The 24,205-nt window shown below is 41.1% G+C and overlaps 2 protein-coding genes and 1 long non-coding RNA gene across 4 annotated transcripts; all 3 read right to left on the bottom strand.

The window, feature by feature from the left end:
* Nucleotides 1–10,488: 10,488 nt before the first annotated feature.
* On the bottom strand, nucleotides 10,489–12,851 carry LOC135428575 (cytochrome P450 4g1). The gene has a single exon (XM_064682641.1). It carries the CDS (start codon nucleotides 12,716–12,718, stop codon nucleotides 11,021–11,023), a length of 1,698 nt encoding a protein of 565 aa, XP_064538711.1. The 5' UTR covers nucleotides 12,719–12,851; the 3' UTR covers nucleotides 10,489–11,020.
* Nucleotides 12,852–13,813: 962 nt separating this feature from the next.
* Nucleotides 13,814–14,699, bottom strand: LOC135428598 (uncharacterized). Its single transcript, XR_010436282.1, has 3 exons — nucleotides 14,472–14,699; nucleotides 14,335–14,404; nucleotides 13,814–14,263 (listed from the first exon to the last, which is right to left on the bottom strand). It is a non-coding gene; the product is annotated as an uncharacterized LOC135428598 (long non-coding RNA).
* A 995-nt stretch (nucleotides 14,700–15,694) lies between these two features.
* Nucleotides 15,695–23,877, bottom strand: ebo (ellipsoid body open). Of its 2 annotated transcripts, XM_064682629.1 has the most exons (11): nucleotides 23,670–23,874; nucleotides 22,988–23,511; nucleotides 22,694–22,849; nucleotides 21,150–21,532; nucleotides 20,886–21,085; nucleotides 19,337–19,770; nucleotides 18,721–19,270; nucleotides 17,728–17,897; nucleotides 17,452–17,661; nucleotides 16,893–17,391; nucleotides 15,695–16,676 (listed from the first exon to the last, which is right to left on the bottom strand). In XM_064682629.1, the coding sequence occupies exons 1-11, from the start codon at nucleotides 23,775–23,777 to the stop codon at nucleotides 16,599–16,601; spliced, it is 3,312 nt and encodes a 1,103-aa protein (XP_064538699.1). In that variant the 5' UTR covers nucleotides 23,778–23,874; the 3' UTR covers nucleotides 15,695–16,598. The 2 variants fall into 2 exon arrangements, with proteins under 2 accessions (XP_064538699.1, XP_064538700.1); XM_064682630.1 differs by lacking the exon at nucleotides 22,694–22,849 and having other exon boundaries at nucleotides 23,670–23,877.
* Nucleotides 23,878–24,205: the final 328 nt, after the last annotated feature.

Genomic DNA, 24,205 nt, shown 5'->3' with positions numbered 1-24,205 from the left:
ATCGTAATTTAAGTTAAATTTTTTTTGCCTAGCTTAAGTTGGATGTTAATGAGATGTTGCATTGCATATATAAGGAAATATATTTGAAAACAATATGGAAAAAAGAATACAAAAAAAAGTTTGTTTTTCGCCCACTTAGCGCTGAATTTGCTGGGACTTTTGCTTCTCAATCAAAAATGGAAATTCTATCTTCATGTTGTCTTCAAGTTCAACGTTTGCCAAAATTGAATCATCTGAAAGCTTTGTCTAATAAGATCTTAACTTTCCCAAGTAAAGTATCTTTTTTTTTTAAAGAAATTAAATTAAATTAAAGTTCGGTTCTTAGCGTGCCTAAAATATTTTAGGTATATTCTGTGAGGTTTTAAGATTCCAATATGATCATAGAGTTTCATTCCATGAACTTCCAAAGTTCTAAAAGTTCAAATTATTATTCATCAGGCTCTGGCATTTAAGGTTCTTGACTTCTTGAGTAGATTCATCTGAGTAGATTGTTTTCGAAAGCTCTAAGTTTTCGCGATCACTGATCCTTGTTGAATCCCCAAGCTGTTTAGTCAGAAATCATTCCAGATCATCAAAGTGAAAGCAGCTGCCAAGCACTTCAAATTATAATGTTTTAGTCTCTAAGCTTCTAGTGTTGCGATGTCTGATCTTCAAGTATGTTTTTCACGCATTTTACTCAATATCGCTGGTCCTCAAGGACTAAAAATTTTACGATCTCTGATCTTCAAGTAAGTTCTTCTATTATTTTACTCACGATCGCTGATCCTCAAGCATTACACATTAAACTCAGTTAGTTGTGATGCTCGTAAAGTTATTGTTACGGATCGTTACACAGCGCAGAGATCTTAGATGTTGTTCAAGCTTCGGTCGCCGAACTTTAAATCAGGTCTTGAGGTTTTTTTAAACGATCTCAGATTTGACAACCCTTAAAATAGAACAAAGCTCTAACATTTCGTATCTACGAGCACTGCAACTAAAGAGAACTTCTATTTCCCAATATAAAAATGATTTTCGGGAAACAAAAGATGATCTTGGCTGCGAGATCAACTATCTTTGTTCTACTTTATATTTTCCATTCGGTCTTTTTTCAGTCAGTTGTCAAATCTGTGTTATTTTCTAAACGATCTCAGATTTGACAACTGATGGCCAATAGATCATTTTTGCTGCAGGAGTTCCTAAGTTTCTCACCTCACATTTTAATGGCTTAGTTTCCAACATGAATATTTAGGATCAGCAATCGCTGATCTTATACACAAATTTTCCCATTTGCAAACAGTTTTATTTTATCTATTTAATATACAAATTCACATATTCAAACACTTGCAATAAAAGGTAAAAGCTTCTCAAGCTCTTTGCTGATATTTAGGCACAACAATTTTCATATATCGAGTATCCAAGTTTTTCGGGCACATTTTTCAAAATATTCTAACGGTTTTTAATTTACATGCCATGCTCTTAATGACAATGAAACATGCACCGTCATTAGCATTAAACACACACACACACAGCATATGTGCTCTATGGGCCAAGGGTCTTAGTCAGACCGTCCCGTCACAATGGACAAGGTCTATATATATATGCATATATATAACAAAAAAAACGGAATTAAATCAGCATATCATGTTCATTTTCATAAGCGGCGAAGCATGCAAGGACATGCGGCACACACAAACAGAGAGACAGGCACACACACACACACACACACACGCACACAGACAGCGAATACAGGAACTCAGCAAGTGAGGCACACACAGGACTCTGTGGCACACATAGACAGCAGATATGGCAACATTTGCATAAGCGAACGCATTGGCCAAGGATCGTCGAGTAGTTGGGTTGCTTTTGGGCTGGGTAAAGCTGTTGGGCTCTGCGAGTTCCAGGCGCTCCGGTAAGGCACAAGGCACTGCGCTTGAGCGCGCCGCTTGCTTTTTATTCAAATGAGCCGCCTCGCCCCCCTCCCTCTATGTGCCCATGTCCTGATAAATGACAGCAGACAGAGCACACAACCGAATGTGCTGCAGCACAACTGCACAACGTGGGAATGGGAATCGTTGCAAGTGTTTCATTTTTAAATTTCCCATACGGTCTACATTTAAACATGTGGCCCCGAGAACTTTTCCTTTTTATTACAGCGCTCGCAACACTCGCCACGTCCTGCATATTGATGAGCAGCAGGGCAATGAGCATGAGCACAAAAACCGCAAAAGCATAACATTTGAGTTTCGGTTTAGGATCACATCAAAATAATCTCAGTTCAAGAGCAGCAAGCGAGGGGCTTATACACAGATTCTAATTGATGATTGTTCACATTACATTTGCCAGCTTATAGATCATTAAGGCTCATCATGATTAGATAATTAAGATGATAAACGTTAAGGGATTTCTCTCTTTGTTGAGTATGTAAAAAAACAGAACATTTTAGAATGTTAAATGTTAAATATTGATAGAAAAAAATTATTACAAAATTAATAAATAAACTTCCATCTCGCATTTATATAACAAGTAGTATAATATGTATATACTAGCAGGCATGCTACCCGGCTTACCCGGGCAAAGTATTTTTTATAACTTAACTTAACTTTTTTCATATTTAAACAGATCCCAAGCAAAGCATTTTTCATTAAATTATTATTATTATTTCGACAATTGTACGCAATACTTTGATGTACGAATAATTTTTGACAGTAATTCAATATCGACTGAACAAAAACGAATCACGGAACTCTCATCTCATTTGGAAATTTAATCAACATTTTCTGCCAATAAAATGCAGTTTATTTTTGCCAATAATCTGTCTTATTTGTATTTACACAAAGTTCACAAATTGATGCCGAACACATGATAAACGCAACAAAATAAAATATATAAAACAGTTTCCACCTATTTTCCACACATGCGGGTGAAAATGCAAAGTTTAAGCATATAGCGGTAAGATTCTTTCTATGCGAATTATCCAGCGCAACATTCTCAAAAGATTCCCAGAAAACTGTAAGTTGCTCACCAATCGTTCAGTCAGTCAGTCAATCAATCCATCAATCAGTCAATGATAAAACGAGATATGGTTTGGTGAAAATAATCCTCTATGCTTATACAGAACGCACTCCAAAAATTCCCAGCGAAATGTAAGTTAGTCACCAATCATTCAGTCAGTCAGTCAGTCAGTCAATCAGTCAGTCAGTCAGTCAATCAGCCACATACAGTGTAATTTGCCTATATAGTTTTAGATATGTTTTCAATTATCTGCCTTATAACGAGACAAGTCTTAAGAATAGTAGAAAATAATCCTAGATAATTTAGCAGAACTCGTAAAAGATTCCCACCAAAATTCCCAAATAATAATTTACTGATTATAATGGATATGCATCATTAAAATCTAGTGCTAATGGCCTGGGTCTCCTGGTAAATTGTCCTCTTTACTGTGCTGTGCCGTCCTGCGCCCGCGCAGCTGCCCTGGGCCTGGCGCTCGGGGCACAAGACAAAGCCCGCCCAATGCCGAAATGATGCAAAATTATCTACACACGCACACACACACACACACACACAGAGAGTCCCCGCTCGAGGCAGTAAGAAAAGAAAATCATTAAGAAAAATAAAATAAGAAGATGAAGTAACCCAAAGACCAGAACGACCCGTGCGCCGAGTGAGAGAGAGAGAGAGAGAGGGGGAGGGGGGAAGCTGTTGTGGCATAACAATGCGGCAGTTGCATCTGCAGCGCCCGCTCTTGGACGTTTCGGGTAATACGAGTGAGCCGCAGCGCCTACAACCCCCAGGCCAGGTCCACAGTCAGAGCCAGAGCCAGGGCCAGGGCCAGGCCAGTTCCAGGTTTCGTATTCCAGGTGTGTTTGTCTAGGCTCGGCGCGCGTACCCTTGTGGGTGCCCCGAGAGAGTTTTCTCTTGCGCTAACTGTTCATCTGGCAGCGCCGTTAGGAGTGAAAAGCAAAATCCTGCCCCGAAGCACCGTTATGCTTATTAATATTGCGCCAGGTAATGCGACACGCCCTTGCTAGCTCTATATATAGAGCTAGAGAGAGAGAGAGAGACAGTGAGAGGGAGAGGGAGAGTTGCACAATATCTTAGCTGTTCGCTCGCTCTGATTACACCTTCGATTTCTCACTCTCATATTTCAAAATTTTCAATTCCCGTTTGCCGAAATTTCCCGTTGCTTGTCAAAAATCAATTTGATTCCTTTTTTTTCTTGGCTCCGTTTAATTATGCCCTCGTCTTTTTTTTTATGCCAAAGGCTTAGGCAGATGAATATTCATTGTGGGATTCCCTTTGATACCCTCTGGCACTCCGCCTCCGCCTCCGCCTCATCCTACTCCAACTCCTTGGCCAGCAAAAAATCGTGATCGACCTTCTGCCGCTGTATTTGGTTACACAGCGCGGCTTTTGGTTTTTCGTGAGCTCTGCACAGTTATTTTGGGACACGCCCCCAACGAAGCGCATGTCACCCATTGAATATTGAATATTCATTCATAAATCATTTCATGTAATAACTCATTATTCGTTTGTGGCATGTGCGCCGACTCCAGCAGCCAGCAGCCAGCCGCCAGCCTCCAGTCACTCCTCGCCTGGTTACGAGTTTGAGTCTGGGCCGCTTGTCACCCGGCTCCTCGGGCTGGGCATATAACGTTACCTCGCCAGGTGCTGTTCGCATTGATCCTGCCAACGCGTTCGAACACGCGCTTTGCATTTGCTTCGTTTAATAAGACATTTCGGTACAAATTCCTTAACAATACTTCTGCTTGAACGGGGGGTGAACTCAGGGGAGGAACTTATCAAAATAAATCTCTATTTAGTTCGATCTTTGCGTATGTGAATGTATATATACGATATATATATACCGATTTACAAGACAATTTTGTTGTTTTGGGGTTTGACTTAGAAAAATATTCATAAAAGACGAAAGATTCTTTTGTGGTTTGACTAAAAAGTACATTAGTTAAAGGCGAAAGGAAATGACGATAAATCAATATTTCTTTAATATATATATACGTTTTAGTATATATTGATTCATTTGGCAAATCATTTTGCGAATAAATTATATTCAAAATCCAAGAAAGGTTGAAGGATTTTTAAGAAAATTTATTCGACTGTGCAACGCCGGGTAATTTCTTCTTTTATCTAATCTATTTACTAAAATAATCTAAAAGAAGTTCTAAGAAGCCATGAACGTGACCTAAAGTGTTTAGTTTTAAGATCACTTTTTAATATAGAAGCTGTTTTATATAGTGGTCCGATCTTGAAAAGATTTTGCTCAAAGCATAGCGTGGCTTCTAATTCCTGAGGTTGATTAGTATGTCTTAAGAAACAGAGAACTTTTCCATATATATTTTTATATTTATTTATATAATATTTGATCGATAGTTTTCGATCGATTGTTCCTGAAGAAATGAACGGAAAAGATGATATAGTAGATCGACTAGATAAGGCATTTCAGTTATATAAGAAGAACTAGATCGAGTCGGCTATTGATGCTTATCAAGAATATATATACTCCATGTGGTCGGAGATGCTTCCTTCTGCCTGTTACATACATTTGCACAAATACATTATATTATACCCCTTTTACCCATTTTAATGTGTTCAGGATATACATATATTATAATGCAAAAACTCGAGTTTGGTTGATAATAAAGGAATTTTATAATAGTCCAAGTTTAATAAGATTCCATTCATATGTAAGGAGCATAGTGAAGTTTTTAACTGTCAATACGTTATTCATTCAAAAACCTTAGAGTTTATCATATCTGAGTTAAACTAGAGCAAGCAGCAACAATGCATTTAACCACGCTTTGTATACTGTGTTCATTCATGAAGCCCGTAACCAGGATAGCTTATGCCAAGAGTTAAGACCGAGTTAAGGAACAGATCTTGGATTTAGAATTTTGCGGTGTCAATTAAACGATTTCATTTGGCTTAGACATTAGCCCGACTCTAAGCCGTACCCAGTGCAGCATTCAAATAGTTTTGCATCAGTCTGCAGGCTCGTCGAGTGGCTGCACTTCAGCCGGACAATGGAGGCACTTAAGTGTGCGCTTTGTGGCTAAGTCGTTAAGCGCTTAAGCGGCAGGTCGGCGGCAGGTTGAGCGGAACAACGGGACAACGGCACAACAGGACATCAGGCCGGGTTTTAACACTTTGATAAACCGATTAGCAGCGACCTGCGGTTGACCTAAGCTACGCAGCGCATAATCAGAGCATTCAATTCCAAATAGATAGTCCAAAATTCATTCAAAATTCCCGTTTGCCAGCACATATTGTGCTCATTTGCATATGTATGTATGTGCTGCTCGGATCTGCTCCCAAGGCGTCCACGAGGATAACATGTGTTTTTTTTCCCTATACCCATTGGAAATTAATACAAAAAAGGGTATCATGTTTTAGTGCCAAGGTATGTAACAGGCCAAAGCAAAGCAACTCTGAACCTATTCAGGAGGAAGAGTTGAGTCGATCTTTCTGCCTTAACGATCTGGGAAACTAGATAAGCGAGAGACATGAAAAGTTAAAGATAACCTCTTGCATACCATATTAGTTATATTATTATTTAATACTTTTCCTTATTTTAATAATATCGATAAATATCGCTTTTGAGAGAAGGCATATTGAGCATAAATCGAAACTTTTAAGAGCTTGGGACAGGGTGTATTATATTGAGCTCAAACGCATTTATATTTCAGATATTCACTTTTAAATTTTCATTTAGATCGGACAATAAACACCGAAGTTAAGCAAGAACGCATGCAGAGCTGCTGCAGAAAGTTGTGCTGTACTCTTAAGTTTTGTCTATATACACACACACGACAGCTCAAGTCTGGGTATCTTCTGGTCGAGCACTTTGACTTGTTTTGGCTGTTTTCGATTTGAGATGATTCTGTTTCTATTTTAGCTCAGTGTCCCCAAAGCCAGGCTGCACATGTTTGCCTGCTGTCCCTGGAATTTTGTCCTCTCTCCACGTGTGCGCTGCTGTTGCTGCTGCTGGTTCATGTTTTGACTTATGCGCCCGGGGTGGTGCACATTGAGACATCAACTCTCAATTGTCTGAGCAACAATTTTGACAGTTGTTGCCAGTTGTTGCCAGTTGTTGCCAATGAATGTGCAACTCTCCAGGCAGAGTTGGCATTTTGCATTGATTGAGCTATCCGCATTCTCGTCCTTGTACTTATTCAGCCCATTCACTGGCACAACTCGCGCTGTGTGCATTCCCCGAAGCTGCTTCTAAGGACCATTGTGGCAGCATTTGATGGCCAACTTGAATTTGATAATGCGTCGGACAAAGATTTGCCAAAATTTCAAGATTTGTTTACACACAATTCACAGCGCAAAGTGTGGGGTCTTCGGTGAATGGCTATAAAGCGACAATTACGACAATGACAGCCCGGAAACAGCTCAATCAATGGCCCAGAGTAACAAAAATTACCTTCAAACAATATGAGACTGCATTAAAATACTCGAAAATCTATATGTACTGGCTGCAAGCTAAATTTCCCATGCTAACAAAAATCATTTTTATAATTCATGGTAAAAAAAATGTATACATGTATGTATATATAAATTCCGGGCTGACTAGTTCCGTTCAAATTCGTTTCGCAGCCTTAATTGTTATATTTTAAGAGCTTTTTACTTACAGGACGTCTGACAGGATAAACAGCGCGTAATTAATAAATTAATAGAGCATTAATTATATTTCAATTAGCTTCCCTTTGCAAGCACCACCGCACAAATGTCATTAAACAGTCCATTATTTTTTAATGTGCATACATAATAGAAGAAGAAGTATCACTGCACACTGTTGCCATAACACGTAAATTTAGCACAAACAACTTTAATTGCGAATGAAAACAAACACATGGCCATTAGTATGCACACAAGCAACTTCAATTGCGAATGTAAACAACAAAAAAAAACATGATGATTATCGATGTAATTCGAGATGTCAATGCAATCGATAAATAATCGAGCTTTTTTTGCATTCCTTATTAGCATATGCGTATGCAGCGCGCAACAGTTGAGGCGACCAGCTGTGCTGACGTCACGAATAGCAAAGCAATTAGTCTGGCAACCACGACATCCTGTTGCGCCAACATGTACTGATAAGCGCATTATTGACAAATGGGCAACCCCCGCAGTGGACGCCATTGGGCATTGCACTTAATACAAACTTATTTTCAACTGCTGCAAGGTTGTTTGGATGTGCCTGTGTGCATATGTATGTACATAAATATGTATGTAACTACAAGCGCAGGCGCAACTGTCATTGCGAAAGTATACATATTAATTTTGTTTGCTTTGCCTTTGTGTGCGAAGCGCCGCAACAGGTACCTCCCTCCCCCACCCCCCCTTCGCTGACCTTCATCTGCTAATTAGCCACAGCCGCAGCAATGGCCATTGAAAGCGCATAAAACAAACACTAAGTGTTGAAATACATATGTATGTATTAAAATGCATTATATATGTATGAATGTATTTGTTTTATTAATTAAATGGCAACTTACTTTATAGCAGGAAGTAAACATGATGCGTAGTGCAGGCGCCTATGGCGAATAAAATCTTCATTTTTCCGTTGCATCGCTTTAAAAAACCGCTTTTAAATCAATTGAACCATTAAATTATTATTATGCACACTTGTTTCACAATGTATTGGGATAATAAATATAAAAAAATAGAAAAAGAAAAAAAAAAAACGAAAAGAAAAAACACCACCCACGCACAATTAGAAAATACTAATTAGCGATGCAAAAACTGGGCACTGTCCACATCGATACTTGGCACCCGCGATGATTGATCGATCTGCATCCCATTCCCAATCAAGGGCATCGATACCTGCGCTGCATGTCTTTAGTTATTTAATGCACTAATGCGTCGCAATGTCAAAATATTGTATTGCGCGCTGCCATAAAAGTGGCTTTGTCCTTGGATACCATTATTTGCGCCGATGTTCGTGCATATTTATTAGCATTATGTTAAGGCTGCGCTACCTTTCACTAAGTTAAGTTGACACCTCATATTTAGTTTTTTATTTTTTTTTTTTTTTTTTGGGGCCAGCGTTTAAGTAATGCGATTAATCGGCGTCGGCCCAGCGACGATTGCTGCGATTGTGACAAATGCAAATGCCATTGTTGAAATAATGACAGCATTTTATCAGGAAACAGCATTTTATCGCTGGCCAAGTGGAGCAAATGAATCAAATGGAGCTGAACGGGGCTCGATACTCGATACTCGATACTTTTCGACGTGAGTATTAGCTGCTGTTTGTGTGTGTGTGTGTGTGTGTGTGTAGGTGTGAGTGAGTCGGCTTTCACTTTTAAGCCTTAAGCCAGTTTTCTTATCCAATTTTCCAGCCAGCGTTGAGCATCGTATTACGAAACGGAAATCCTTTCGGTTTCTTCCGCTCTTCCTTTTCAAGCCAGCGCGATGCTAACAAGATTAATGAAGGGGGTGCGGACGGCCAAAAGGACTGGCAGGTCCTTAGACACACACAGACGCGCACACACACACACACACACACATGTAGCGCACGGCGTCGTGCCGCCAAACGTTTTCTGTTTGGTCATTGTCCTTTTTTGCGCGCTAGGCAAATAGCAACCGGGGCAAGCTGAGGCGTCCCGGCTATGGTTACCAATTTTTTTTTGTATTATTGTATTTTTTTTTTAATAGCCATTACCTGTTCGGCGGGTAACTCGATGCGCCCATTTAGTGTGCAAGCCGGAAGTTTGTACATTCGTTTTGCTTTTTATTGCAATTGCCGCAGTCGCCGTGCAGGCCCGGGCGAACCTAACCTCAAACCCTTTTATCGATTCGCTTGACAACCCTGAAGCATGACTGACCTGTCGCGTGCACAACTGCCAAAATACAAACAGCAAAACAAATAAAACTCGAATGATCATGGTTGTGTCTGCCACAGAGGAAACTCGGTTACCGTTACAGTCTGATCTTATCAAAAATCGGCATTGATCAATCGAATTGGTTTGAGTTTATGTTCGCTGAACATTTTAGGGTTATGTATGACAACGTTTGCATGTAGCTTTGAACAGTTAGACTGAAATATCTCCATATATGACGTACTTTAAGCGTATATATGAATAGATCGAGAACAACCAAGAGATACCTCGGTTTCTAATATGATATGCATTATATCTGTAAATTCAGAGGGAAATACTTTTGAAAGCCATCTGAAAGTGTATCTTAAAGCGCTTCACTTAAGAATCAGCTGCTGTTCAATCCAGAATATGTTGGGGATCTTTCTAACGAATATAATCAATTCTAACCTCAAAATAGATACCCTTTAATGTCCCAATGCATTAGATCTGTAATTTCAGAGGGAAATACTTTTGAAAGCCATCTGAAAGTGTAGATTTAAGTGCTTCACTTAAGAATCAGCTGCTGTTCAATCCAGAATATGTTTGGAATCTTTCTAACGAATATAATCAATTCTAACCTCAAAGTAGATACCCTTTAATGTCCCAGTACCAGGGAAAACGACTTCGATTCTGTATGTTTTTGCAGCTCTTTTGACTGCATTTGCGTTGCTTTATATATTTTTCATAATTTTTGGGTTTCATATAAACCATGTGACTTAATAAATATTATAAACAAAGAGCAAAAAAAAAAAAATATAAATCACAATACATGCTATGAAAAAAAAAGTGTGAATATAATAGGATATCATATGGATATATATGCATATAAATGTGTATATTATGTAAGATATAAGGACACCAACCGCTTATACCAAAAAGAAACAAACAAAAATGTAACTTTCTCTAAGAAATGTTTTCCTACGATTTTTTTTTTTTCGATTTTTTTTTTTTCAAGATGCGCTTAGCTCACACACACAAAGTTTGACTCTCTGGCTGACTGTGGGGGTTTGTTTTCTTGGAGAGGGGTGTGGTGGTAGAAGGGGGGGGGGGGTAGGCTCGATTCGGGTTCGACTACGATATCATGCATGGACATATATATATACAGGATATATAGCTATACAGAGCGGGTCACGGAGCTGGTTTTACAGGGTATCTTCTATCTACGCGGCTGTTTGATATTTGCGCGGCTCAAGCGAAATATTGAAGCCATTCTCCAGCTTGAGTATAATGTCCGCCTGGAGCTTAAAGTCCGCCTCCGTATCGGTGGAGTGGACAATGAAGTTGCGCACAATCGTGGAGAGGAGCACCTTCAGCTTCAGCATGGCATATTTGCGTCCAACACAGCTGCGCGGTCCCGCACTGAACGGTATGAAGCTATAGTAATGCCTGTTGGCGGCACGCTCCGGCAGGAAATTGTCGGGATCGAATTCGGTGGGATTGGGATAGATGTCGGGACGACGATGGACACAATATTGCAGCACAACCACGGTGGTGCCCTTGGGCACCGTATATGGTCCGCTGACCAGCTTCACATCGTGATCCAAGCGGCGGGCAATCAACGGCACTGGCGGATACATGCGCAGCGTTTCCAAGATGACGCGCTCCAAATATTTCATCTCCATGGTATCGGCGAAGGTGCAATCGCGCTGCATATTGTCGCCAAAGATCGATTTTTGTTCGGCAAAGACGCGCTCCTGGATGTTCTTGTGTATGCCCAGCATGCATAGAGCAAAGCTCGAGCCGGCCGATGTGGTGTCGTGTCCCTCGAACATAATCGTGTTCACCTCATCCATAATGTCCTTTTCGTTCCATTCGATGTCCGGATTCTTGGCCATCTCGACCATGGCATCGAGCAGGGCCAGGCGACGCTTGGCGCCGACATCGTTCTCATCGATGTCATCCAAATCGTCGCGCAGACCCTCCTTTTTGGCAGCGGCTGGGGCTGTGGCGCGTGCCTGCTTGGCGGGCGTCTCCTCCACCTCGTCGATAATGGCGCGCGATTCCGTTTGGAAATTATCCTTGCGATCCTTAACCACCTTGCGTGTCATGCCCAATATGATGTTCATCATGCGATCACCCTTCTCGCGCAGCTTGGTAAACTTATAGATGCTGTCCAGGCGATACAATAGCTTCACCTGACGCTTATGTATAATGTCGCACATGTCGACCACAGCCTGGGCATACTCGAAACTCTTGTTGCCCTCCGGCAGCTTCTTCACGCCCATGGCCGTCGACAGCAGTATATCGACGGTGGTCTGTGACATATAATCGTGGACATCGAACGATTTGCCCGCCTCCTTGGCCATGCGCGCCGATACGGCCTTCGAGTGATCGACAAATGTGGGCACAAAACTCTTCAATATGCTCTGATGGAATGTGGGCGCAATCATTTTGCGATGATGACGCCAATGGTGGCCATTGCTGATGAGCAGACCATCACCGAACCAGGGCTTGAAGTAACGATATTCCTCGGCCTTGGTCAGATGCTGATGTCCGCTCAGTATAAGCTCAATGTCGCTGGGATTGGTAAGGAAAACAATCAGTACATTGCCCAGCCAGGCCTTCATCGTTTCACCGTATTTGTTCAGATATCCCAGGCCGACAGATAGAATCTCGGCATTGCTCAAACCGGCCGCCATATGGGCCATGCCAATTAGCGGCAAGGCCGGCGGCGATGGTATATTGGCCACCATCCGATATTCGCGGGTATTGCGATGCCAGTACTCATAAAGGGCCATGATCAAAATTGTGCCCACCAGGCCGGTTAGCAGGGGGCTTAGCATGAAGCCGCTGGTGCTGCCCGTTGTCGCCGCCGTTGCCGCCTGTTGCAGCGTCTCCTGCACCGTTTCCACAGACATCCTTAGGCTCTTCTAAACTGCTCCTGTTTGCTCTTCTGCTGCTCTTGTCTTTTGATCCTGGCGACGCTCGGCTCTTGTGCTCGATCAAACTACTGCTCGTTGCGCTGCCAATGCTCAACTGTGTGTGGTCTGGCGGCGCGTTCGGTCAATTATAGTCGTCCAGCGGCGGCTGGACTATGCGCGCCCCAACTGACCCCCAATCAAGTGTTAAGCGTATGCCCCAATGCGCGCGATTCATTTGCAAACCAAATTTCACACTCCTGCCCCCCCCCCCCCCCCCTCCCACTCTCTAGCCGGCCAGACCAGCGCTTTGTGGTGTCTTCACTTGTCATTGGCTGTTGCTCCCGTTGTTGTTGTTGCTTCTCGTTTCTGGATACGTAATCGCAGCGATCGCATGTTGGGGCTAAAAAGTGTTGTGGCTGCTAGAAATGAGCGCAGTTCGTGCTTTCTGCGCGTGACACGATACCTAGACAAAGCTGTGCCCGTACCAGCTCGATGCCAAAGCGTAACGATAAGTATATATCGATGCTTAGCTCTTTGTTCACAATGCAAACTGAGTATTTTTTAGTGAAATAGTCCTTTATATATAAATTAATAGAATTAAATGAAGTAGTAAAATGTTCCTTACTGCGTGAAACGAGTCGCAATCAACATCATAACTATTTATTTAATAATAATATTGTGCATTAATAGAGTTCTGAGTTAATACAGAGTCGTGTCTTATTGTGTAACACGTGCAAAAACACGAAGCTGGCTTAGCACAATATCCAACTAGATAATCGATATACATATCGATAGACCATTTCGTACCGGATGCTGCAATGTGCACATGTTTATGCATTCAAAGGTTATTGTTTTCGTCATGGTGGGGTTAAAGAGTCCCATTGTAACGCCTATAAGGGCGTAAGAGAACAGAGTATAACGGGCTTTGGCAGTTAAATAGATCGTGCCTTTTGGCGTGACACGAGCAAGATATCACGAGTACTAGATAAAAACCAACATGTTTACTTAAGACAATAAGTATTTATATATATATTTATCTATTATATATCTATTTAAATAACATTTACAGTGAAATAATAGTGATTAAAGATAGCAAAACTTACAGCAACTAAATGGAATAAAAACATGTATGAATGTGTATATACAGACTGTAATTGTCAGTCAGATAAACGTAAATATATATTCAAAATGTTCGCGTGCGTGTCTACAACTTATGGGTCATGCTCGTGCTAGGCACATAGTGTGTCATCTCTAGTTTCACACACTTCCGCAGGATGCGCATGTGATCCTCGCTGACAAACTCTCGCTGTCTCGCTCGCGCTGTGTATGCAAAATAGGGACTACCTGTGCAAAAACTACCTGCAACGGAAGTGGGTGATATTTTTTTGTATTCTCTCTTCCTTCTTGTTTATTATTATAATTTTTGCTATTGTTCCTGTTGTTCTTGCTGTATTTTGCTTTCGCTTTTCATTTAAATTCAATTTCAGCATATTTTATTTTTTTTTCATTTATTCTGTGTGTATTTCCTTTTGTTTTCAACACCTGAACGCGAATGCAAAAACCGAAATGTAAGTGGAACAATGAAAAGGAAGCTGTCGCTTTTAAGGACTTGCCTCCCTATTCCGGGACCACGGCCATGTGTGCCCTTTGGCCTCTCGACGTCTACTGTCCTCTTGCTGCTTGCTGAATATATTTATATATATATATATATATTTATTTTCTTGAGTGCTCTTCTATTTTGGTTATTTACATTTGGATTGCTTGGCATTGGATTAATTTCGCATTTTGCGTTCTTATTGTTTTGCGTCCGCAGCGCGTGTTGAAAGCGTGTGTTGCCGCAGCTGACAGAGCCTCACCTGGCGGCATCGAGTGCAAATCTCTTCCAACTCTTCTTCTGCATGCCAACACTTAGCTCTTAAGCCTAGAAATATGCTTTGTATACTGCTTGCAGCTCGAATTCAACTGGTTTCTTATGAGAAATGCGCATTCGATGCGTTCCAATTGGACGCCAATTGGCTGATAGCCTATATCTTATCTGAAGTGCCTATTATTAGGGTTTATTAGCTAGACAATATCGAAACCACGTGTTCTTATTGTTATAAACAACATTTTAAAGGTCAACGTGATTTTCGTATAGTTTTTTTTTTCTCAGAACCCTTTGTAATCTGGAATCCTTACATATCTTAACTTTTTATTGTATAAAAGGAATTTTTAAGCCTTTAAACAAAGTGACATAACAGTTTTTGATAGAATTTTTTAAGTATTTTATTAAATAAGTTAAACGAAGGTCGAGAATTAAAAGATGAAGTAAATACAATTGTACAGATCTGCATCTGTATTTGTATCTATATACAACTTTTTTCATTTCTATTACAGATACTGTTCTCTGTTGTTTTTCAGGCTGAATCGAAGACTAGAAAAGCTAGAGACTTGTTAAGCGATGTATATATATGTACGTGTTCCTATACCTTATGCAGAACGGGCTCTAAATTTCCTTCAATAGCTCCTCACATTTTCGTCACATCGATAATTATCGATTTTGCGTATTGGTTTTTTGGGCATAACTCGAAAACTTTAGGTGCCAGATGCAGCAAACTTGGTATGTAGGTTCTGGTAGAGTCTAGATAGAGTAAAATTTATAAACATTTTTTTTTTACCTCTCCCCGTTCTACCCATAATTGAAAAACTCTTATGCCCTAAGGTATAGTCTTGCGCTCTGGTATACACAGACTTTTGTAATTCATAGCTAAGCCCTAGAAATTTCAGAAAGATCCGACTCCAACAACTGAAGTTAATCAGGTACACATTTCCCATAGTGTGGGGCTAAGGTAAGAAGAAGCAAGAACCGTTAACATAATTGACTAGATCACGCCTTAATGGATTCTGGGTAAAAACCTGCAATATAATCCTCTAATATAATATTCATCAACAATTTCCACATCTAAATTCAAAAAAATTAAAATACGCCTTGCATAACATTTAATAGTTTTATTTCACAAAAAATGCATTTTGAAAATATAAAATGATGTCACGTAGTTTCATTTTCGCAGTAAATTAGAATTTGAATTTGACGCAGCGATCGGTCTTAAAGTTTAGTTTAATGTGGACATTTTGTTTCCAGATGTCGTATGGACTTTACATACGTAAAAATAAATTAGGTAAATGAATGCATTTTAAATATTGTGAACGCGTCGTCATTTGGATACGAATTTGGATTATTGCTAATTTGATGTATTGATATACGAACTACATATGTATATATATATCTATGTGTGTGTGTGTGTGTGTGTGTAGGCTAGCATACATATATGACTTTTGTTTGCAAATTTTGGACACAGAAGCATTTGATTATGTCATTTTTTTTTATAATAATATAATATTAATACGATTAAATATAGTATATGGGTATTATAATAGTTTATATTTCTTAAATTTGTTTTCTGTTTTTTTTTTCTTGTTTTCTTTTTCTTTTTTTTGTTTCTCTTTATATAACGGAATCGCATTACAAGCTAACATTGTCTTTTATAAATTGTTTGTGAATTTCTCAATAGACCTCAACAGACTTATGACGAGGACATAAAAACCACAGAAGTTGCATAAACATAGATATACACATATATCTTGAAAGGAACACACCAGCTGAGCGCAGAGCGTGGGGCAGGGACACTGGCTGGCCCGACAGCACAGTTATCGTAACTATATATATATATATATATATATATATTGATATATATCTAGACGCGCACAAGTACATATACATATATATACAAAACAACATGAAATAACAGGGACGAAGACACAGTGAGGGATTGTTTCGGTGTGCGGGTGTTCCTTGATGTGTTTTTTTTTATTTATTTTTTCCATTTGACGCATTCGCTTACGTCGTCTCATTGAGATGCGCGCAGTGCGCGTCCTGCATGAGCTGCGTCAGTTTCTGCGTAAACGTTGGAATGTCCTGCAAGAGCATAAAATTGTTGATTAGAACAAGCTGTAAGCAGAGCTCGCCTCGGCATTATTATATGCATAGAAACAGACAACCCGACTTTTGATACGTATCACGAACATATATATACGCACATAATACATGTCTGCTTCTATGCATTACGCCTTGTGTTAGTTTTAGGCATGCACAATAAATTATAATAATTATATAGACAATTGTAACACGTACAGTTGTGTGGCATATTTCCTCGAGCGCTGTTTGTGGAACAGGCAATGCCGCATTTACGAAGCTCTCGTGCAACTGGCGGCGATCCACCTGACCCATGGCATACAGTGCCTGTGCAATCAGATCAAAATGGAGCGCACCCTCGCCGCTCGACAGCAGATTGATCAGCGCCCGCTGGAAGGAGGCCAACAGCTGCTCCTTGAAGAGGGCCCGCTGATAGAGGCGACTACGCTCGTTCACATTCTGCATGGAGACCAGAACGCTGCGCACATTGCTGGGATCTGTGCCGCTGACCAGCATCTGGCCATACGCATTCATAATGGCCATAAAGTGTTCCGGATGCAGATTATCGCTGCAATTGAAATTGTGCGCCGGCGGCGGCGGCGATGTCGCCGATGACTGCTGCTGCTGCTGTCCATTGGCACTGCCATGACCATGACCATTGCCATGGCCATTGCTCAGCTGATTCTTGTAGAAGAATTGCCACTTGCAGGTGAGCACGCTGTCGGGATGAGGCACAAGGATTAGCAATTGACCGCAGGTGCGTATTGACTTCGCTCACCTGTCGAAAAGCGCAAATAGCAGGCTGGTAATCTCGCTGCTGTCCGTTGCCGCATTCTGTTGCTGCAGCAGCGGCAATATCTGCTGTGTGCTAAAGGTCAAAATGCTGGGCATCAGCACCAGTGAGGCGTTGCCCGGCTGCTCCACAATTAGCTGAAACATTTGCAGCACCTTCTCCATAACAGCCAGCCGGCTGAGCGTCAATTGTTCCCTAAAAAACAAAATCCATAGCATGCATCAATTAAAGTGGGACAGCTAGCGTGCGGAAGAGACTCACCTGCTGCTGACATCGATGAACAATGTGATCATCTCCTTGATGAACTGTGCCCCCAAATGTATGGGCAGGGTGCGCAGCATGCTCAGACTGAAGTCAGCGACGGTAATGGCCATGGCAATGCTGCTTAGCCCAAAGCTATTGAAGATTACCAGCGCCTTGTTTAAAATGGGCTGAGCGTGCGTGAGAGAGAGAGCGAGAGCGAGAGATAGGAAGTAAATGAGTGAACGAGTGAGACAGAGTGTAAATTAGAGGCAAGTAAAGAGGCTATCAGCCCGACTAAGAGATACCCTGAATTAGGCAGTCGTTAAAAACAATCTAGTCTCCCTCTATGCATGCTCCATATATGGAAAATGTTTTCTTGTTTAACTGCAGTCCTTGAAGAAGGCTACGTTTATACCAAAGCGCAAGGCATTATCTTTACAAATCTATCTATCTCTATCCTTCTTCAGTTTTGAGGCGGAAGAGAGGGTGAAATAGTTTTATTCTATACGAGAAGCTATACACCTAGTTTGTTGTCTGCAGCTTCTATAATTTTCGAGTTATGCTTAAAAAAATCAATTAGCTAAATCGATAATTATTGAAATCATGAAAATGGCAGGCAGTATAGAATTAACTGATAAGCGCCTGCTGCGTTTGATGCAGGAGAATCTACATTACAATTTATAAGTTCTAGATTTTGTAGTTTTCGAAATCGACGCGAACGGACGGATGGACGGGCATGGCTAGATGGACTCAAGAATGGGATCAAAGCTGCTTACTTTTGTCTATTACATTTGCAAAAGAACATTTTGCCCTTATTTAAATAAGAAAATATATACTTTCTGTTAAAATAGTTGATTCTCTATCAAAATATTCTCAATAGAGCTACAAAAGTAAGAGACAATTTTGCATACGGAAGGACTTCACTTAACGCTACGAACTGAACTTCCTCTAAACTTAAACATTGTTTAGGATAACTATCAAATCTCTGCAGCTGTTTGTCATACTGCTCACCTTAAAGGTGTGTGCCAGCATATCCTTGGCATGGGCGCCCGTCGCCTTGAAGTACTCAATGAGAGACGTAAAGGTGCCCAGCAGGCTGAGCGTTGTGGCCGCCACTTTGCTTTCACCGGCGGCGGGTAGATCGAGCTCCAGGAAATTGCGTGACAACGCATCGATATACTCCCGCAACATCCACTGGCGGCGCTGATAATCCTGCTGCAGCTCGGGCACATTCTTCCAGGGCAGCACCATATAGCTGACCAGACTGATGTGCACATTGACGCACACCTGACGCGGCAGTTGGGCGCCCAGACGGGGTCCCGCCTGCATTAGGCTCTGTATTTCGGGTATATCCAGCAGACATTTGGGTCGTATCACAGTAGCTATAAAGAGCAGCACCTCGCTCGCCGCCTGCTGCACAATGGGCGAACCCGCCGATGGCGATGGATTGCCCGCAAATATGCTGCCCAATACGGCAAAGAGTCGATGCAGCAGCTGTTCGCTATTGAGGCATCTCGACAGCGGAAATATGCTGCGTATGGCCATTAGAACTTGAGCGTAACTGTCGCAAATAAATGAATATTATCAAAGGGCATTCCAAGTGGATGAATATTTGGTCTGAACCTACAGATTATCCATGTCGGTCTGGAAGCTCGCCTTTTCCGAATCGCTACCGCCCACGCGATTGCTGGCCAGCAGATGCAGCGTTTGCAGCAAACGATCCGATAGCACCTGCAGCTGGCTCTCCATCTCGCCCCTTACGTCGGCTGCCGCCTGCGTTGGATCCATCAGTGGGGCCAGACGCACCACCGCCTGACAGACGGTCGCAAAATCGCGCAATATTTCGCCAACATTTGCCGTTTTTAGCTTACGCGCCATCTCATAACAACGACCGCTGCCATGATCCAGGGCCAGTTCCAGGGACAACAGATACGTCTGCGGGCGGGACCAATGGGCAAAGACTTGGGCAAACACGATGTGTGCGCCGCGTGTGCTTGCCAGCAGGGCCAGGCACTCGAAGCACTGGTCCAGAAACTGTTGCCATTCCGTTGTTGGTGTGTGCTACGGATAGAATCAAAGAACAAAAAACTATCGATTACTACATATCGATAAATATCGGAGGCTGGAAATCTACATTTCATATTTGATACCCATTGAAAATGTTTAGAAAGAGATACCAGAAAAAAAACTTACAAATTAAAAGATATCGATTACCAGATATCGATATATAACGGAGGCTGAAAGCCGGTTTTGTAACGAATTGAATATGATTAGAAAGATGAAATACCCAAAAACAACGTAAAAATTAAAAGCTTTCGATTACTAGATATCGATTATTATCGGTTTCTATACCCTGTACCCATTAAACGAAGGGAGGAAAAGCTATTGACTACGAGATATCGGTACATGTGTATCGAGGCAAGAAATCGGGTTGGAAGTTATTGAAAATTGGTAACAAGTAAGCTGAAGTTTGTGAGAGCAAATCCTGAATAAAAGAAACGTTATCGATTGCTAGATATCGATATATAGTACGAGGCCATGTCGTTTTTAAATCGAACCAATAATTATTTCCTGCACCCTTAAAGTATGGGAAACAAGTATTTTATACGGCGAGAAGATATACTGACCCAATGTAGGAAAAGAAAGGCGATCGATTGCTAGATATCGATATATATTGATGCAAATATTCGGCTGTAAATCGAATCGGTTTAATCCGTTTTTTTCAACACTTTGAAAATGGGTTGTCAAGATGTCTTTGAGTTGGTTTAGACGAAAATTAGAAACTTAAATGAAATACACCAATAAACATAGAAATATTTATATCTAAGCATTGGTGAAAAACTGATTTATAAACGGTTTGCATGTTGTTTTAATTATGTGAACCACTTCGGAATGGTACACAAATGTGAAACATGGTCTATAGAAATTATAAAAAAGGTATTTAAGTCCATTTCAGCCTTACTTCAAAGCTGTTTCAAAACTGAGTCAAATGTGCTTTAAACAAATTCAAAATTGGTTTAGCCACCATTTGTGGAACCTTTTCAACAGACATCGCTGATATTTGTTATGAAGTAAACATGCGTGAAAAGCAATAGAGAAAAACCACTCTAATCGAAAGTCTGCCCACAATCAACAATAGCTGGGATTAAGTTAGATATAGTTTTTGTTGTACGCACATCATCCTCCATGAGCTCGTTGTCCAGTAGCTCCAGCTCGGGCTTGTTAATCTCAAATTGTGTACGTCGCATTATCTCATCCACCAGCTTCATCATCATATCACCATGAAAGGCCGTCATATACGTTGGCTGCTCTGCAATCACCTTGATAATGGGCGTCCAGATGTCCAGCTTTTCGGTAAAGTCCAGAGCGCCGTGTACTGCATGAAGATAGATAAATATTTTAATTAAAGTTTCAACTGAATGCAACCTGTTTGCACTTACATTTGGTGGTGCAGCGATAAAGTTGATTAAGAAATGGCTCGAGCACTTCGGGCTCCTGAAACAGTTTCGCCGCATATTTGGTGGTATAGAGACGCAAGAGTTCACGAAACTTATCGCTATACATTTCGCTCTGATGCTTGTTACGATTATGCTGTTCCAGCAGGCCGCTGACGCCGTTCATCAATGTGCCCGCAAAGGGCAACACCTTCTGCAGATAGAGGAGCTCGTTTAGCACAGAGAGTGCGGCCAGGGATATGGGCTCATTGTTTTGACGCCATTGCGATAAATCGAGTATGCTCATTAGGAAGTATTCAGAGATCAGTTCGGTGCATATCCAGGATACCAAATGCTGTACACAGCTGAGCAGCTCCAGTACAGAGGAACTGTAAAAGACAAAACATCAAAAAAGGGGCTCATCGAGCTAACAAACGAATCGTGAAGAGCAATCATAGGGGTACTCCTCAAACTAATTATGCTTCGATAAGATTTCTGCTTCGACGAAATTTTAATGCTGTTTACTTTGTATGCATAATTGATTATTCAAATCATTTTGAAATGATTTTTAACAAATTTCAAGCACATTCCTGTTTAACGATAACACAGCCATGAGTTATCGATAGCTTTTTGTAAGTAAGCAAAGCTTAATTTCAAATTCGAACTATGCAGAAACTTGTAGAAGTGCACTGTAGACCTATTTGAACTCAATTATAAAATCATATCCAGTAATAAATAAGATATCACAGCTGCAGTTTATCGATATCGATTCTTCTACATCTTGGTTATCGATATCATTTCGTAATCTTACACTGATAGACTTTTAATTAAGCTCAGCAACTTGTTTATTGAATACTTCCCACGCTCCAGACTATTTCCATATCATTTATAATTAAATATGGCACAGCTGTTGGGTAATTAATAGCTTTTTTGTGGGTTTATAAAAGTTAAATCAAAAAAGTAGCTAAACAGCTGTAGCTTAATAGCAAAAATTGAATGCAACTGCAGTTGATTCTGGGTTTATTTCCAGCAATTTTCCTTTATATTTTATATAGATATATGACGAACATTACAAAACAGCTGTTGGTTATCGATAACTTTAAGTTGCTGTTTACTAAGTTAAAGAATGGAGTATCCCCATAATTAAATGCGGTCTGATCATTTTTAAATTCAATTTTCAAAATAAAAGTTGAACGACGTTTATCGATAACTTTTGAAATTTTGAATCTCAGCTTAGACATTTTCCAGACATTTCTTAACTGTATTCTTTTAAAAGTAATGCCACACTTCGTATATACGAAACGACAGTTAGTTATCGATAACTTTATGCTAAGCTTTTAGAGCTAATTTCTACGAAATGGCTAAAGAAGCACAATAACTCGAATAATTTAATGAAAAAAATCGACTTCTGCAGCTAATAAGTTACTCTTCTTTCTGGTCTGTAGATAGTTAAATGTGGAACACCTGTTGCTTATCGATAGCTTGTACATCAATAATTAGTTAAAGGATTGCCAGTAAATAATGTTTTTTTGCTTTCAGTTAACACATACCTCAATTGATTGTCATTTGGTAGCGCTGTGGTTAGACTGAAATCCATGAAGGTGCTGGGTATGGACGTGTGTATGTCTTTGCCGTTGATATGACAGACGGCGATTAGTAGATATTTGGTGAGCAGCTCCAGAACATCGGGTACACACATGGAAACGCTACACACATGCACGCACATACACACAGGGATAGAGAGAGAGAGAGAGAGCACAACGCAAAAGGGTAGACGGACTCACAATTAGTTGAGTTACATGAATCACAAATACAATGTTTGATATTTATAAACGCAGCCTTACCATGAGTGAAAGTAATGCTTCCATTCGGTGGTTAGGTCGCCGCGATTGCTAACCACCTCCTCGGATGTGACGCGCAACAGATTGATGCCCAGACAGAAGCGGGTTTTGGTCAGCTCCATGCAGTGCTGTATATAATTGGGATCCTGTTCGGGGAACTCACGTTTGCCCAGCAGCGCGATCAGCTGCGCCAATGTATCCCGATGCCGTCGAGCGCCGGTGAGCACCACCAGCTGGGCATAGCTGTGCCAGAGCGTTTCACGCAGCAGCGTCCGATCCGCCGCCGTTAGCTGTGTCCAGCGGCGCGTTATGGTATGCTCCAGCGTTGAGGTGCTGAAGAACCATAGGAATTGATTCTCTGTGAAGCTATTGCTGGCTGTGGCGACGCGCAGGCACAGCTGCCAGGCCTCTGGCTGTGATTTGAATGCCAGCAAGTTTGTTTCGATCTCACGTTTTCGTGCATTGCTCGTCGTCGGCTGGTAGAACTCATTCAGCAGCACCTCCACCGACGTCATCGATGCGGCATGCTGCACGATGACGCATATTGCATTAGTATCAAGGACAATGGAGTATTGGGTGTATAGCGCCAATCGCCCCGTTTTTTTTTTTTTTATCTCTCCACTTTTTTTCTTCGGTTTTTTTTTTTGGTGGGGACTTTCAGTGAGTGGGTTGGCCTTAGACTTACCATTTTGTTGGCGTTTGGTGTGGGTGTGTGTGCGGGCGCGACCCCTCCGGTCTGAAATGTGTGCGGTTTTGTGCTCGGTGCTTGCGGTGATAAGTGATTTGAGTGCATTAGCAGTTGTTTGCTAAAAATTTCATGATTTTTATTTGAATTTTTTTTATCAATTTTCTTTGTGTATATACGACTTGCACATATCGGCAGCGTTGCCAGTGCAATGGAAGTGTTGCCACACAGCTAAATTGCTGTGCACTTAACAGCGCAGCTATCATTTAACATTGCACTCTAGTATGTTGCTCACAGTGTGGCAAGCAAAATTACATGTTCTTTGGTTCGGCCGCATACTGATGACACATGATGAAGTATACAGAACAGAATGTTTGTATATACCCAAAACATAACTGCTGCGTTTATTGAGTGCATTTGAAAGCTTAGTCCATAGCGTATTCGGTAAGCTCTTCGATTTGATTTTTTTTAGCAGCATACCAGTTTTGCCGGCGCCAAGCACCATTCGATATGCGAGCAATCATCAGGGACGATTT

The sequence above is a fragment of the Drosophila montana genome, unplaced genomic scaffold (assembly GCF_035044405.1).
Source record: "Drosophila montana isolate Dmon_TW-CO22-7 unplaced genomic scaffold, ASM3504440v1 contig_2482_1, whole genome shotgun sequence".
Lineage (NCBI taxonomy): Eukaryota > Metazoa > Arthropoda > Insecta > Diptera > Drosophilidae > Drosophila > Drosophila montana.
Note: the sequence above shows the minus strand (reverse complement) of the source record. Positions and strands in the feature narration are given on the sequence as shown.

Excerpts from the sequence above, each read along its gene's own strand:
- LOC135428575 (XM_064682641.1), bottom strand. The coding sequence starts at position 12,718 with ATGTCTGTGGAAACGGTGCAGGAGACGCTGCAACAGGCGGCAACGGCG.
- ebo (XM_064682629.1), bottom strand. The coding sequence starts at position 23,777 with ATGCACTCAAATCACTTATCACCGCAAGCACCGAGCACAAAACCGCAC. Across the intron at positions 19,771-20,885 it reads ACGAGCTCATGGAGGATGAT|CACACACCAACAACGGAATG; the intron begins GTGCGTACAACA and ends TTCTATCCGTAG. Across the intron at positions 17,662-17,727 it reads TTCATCGATGTCAGCAGCAG|GGAACAATTGACGCTCAGCC; the intron begins GTGAGTCTCTTC and ends TTTGTTTTTTAG.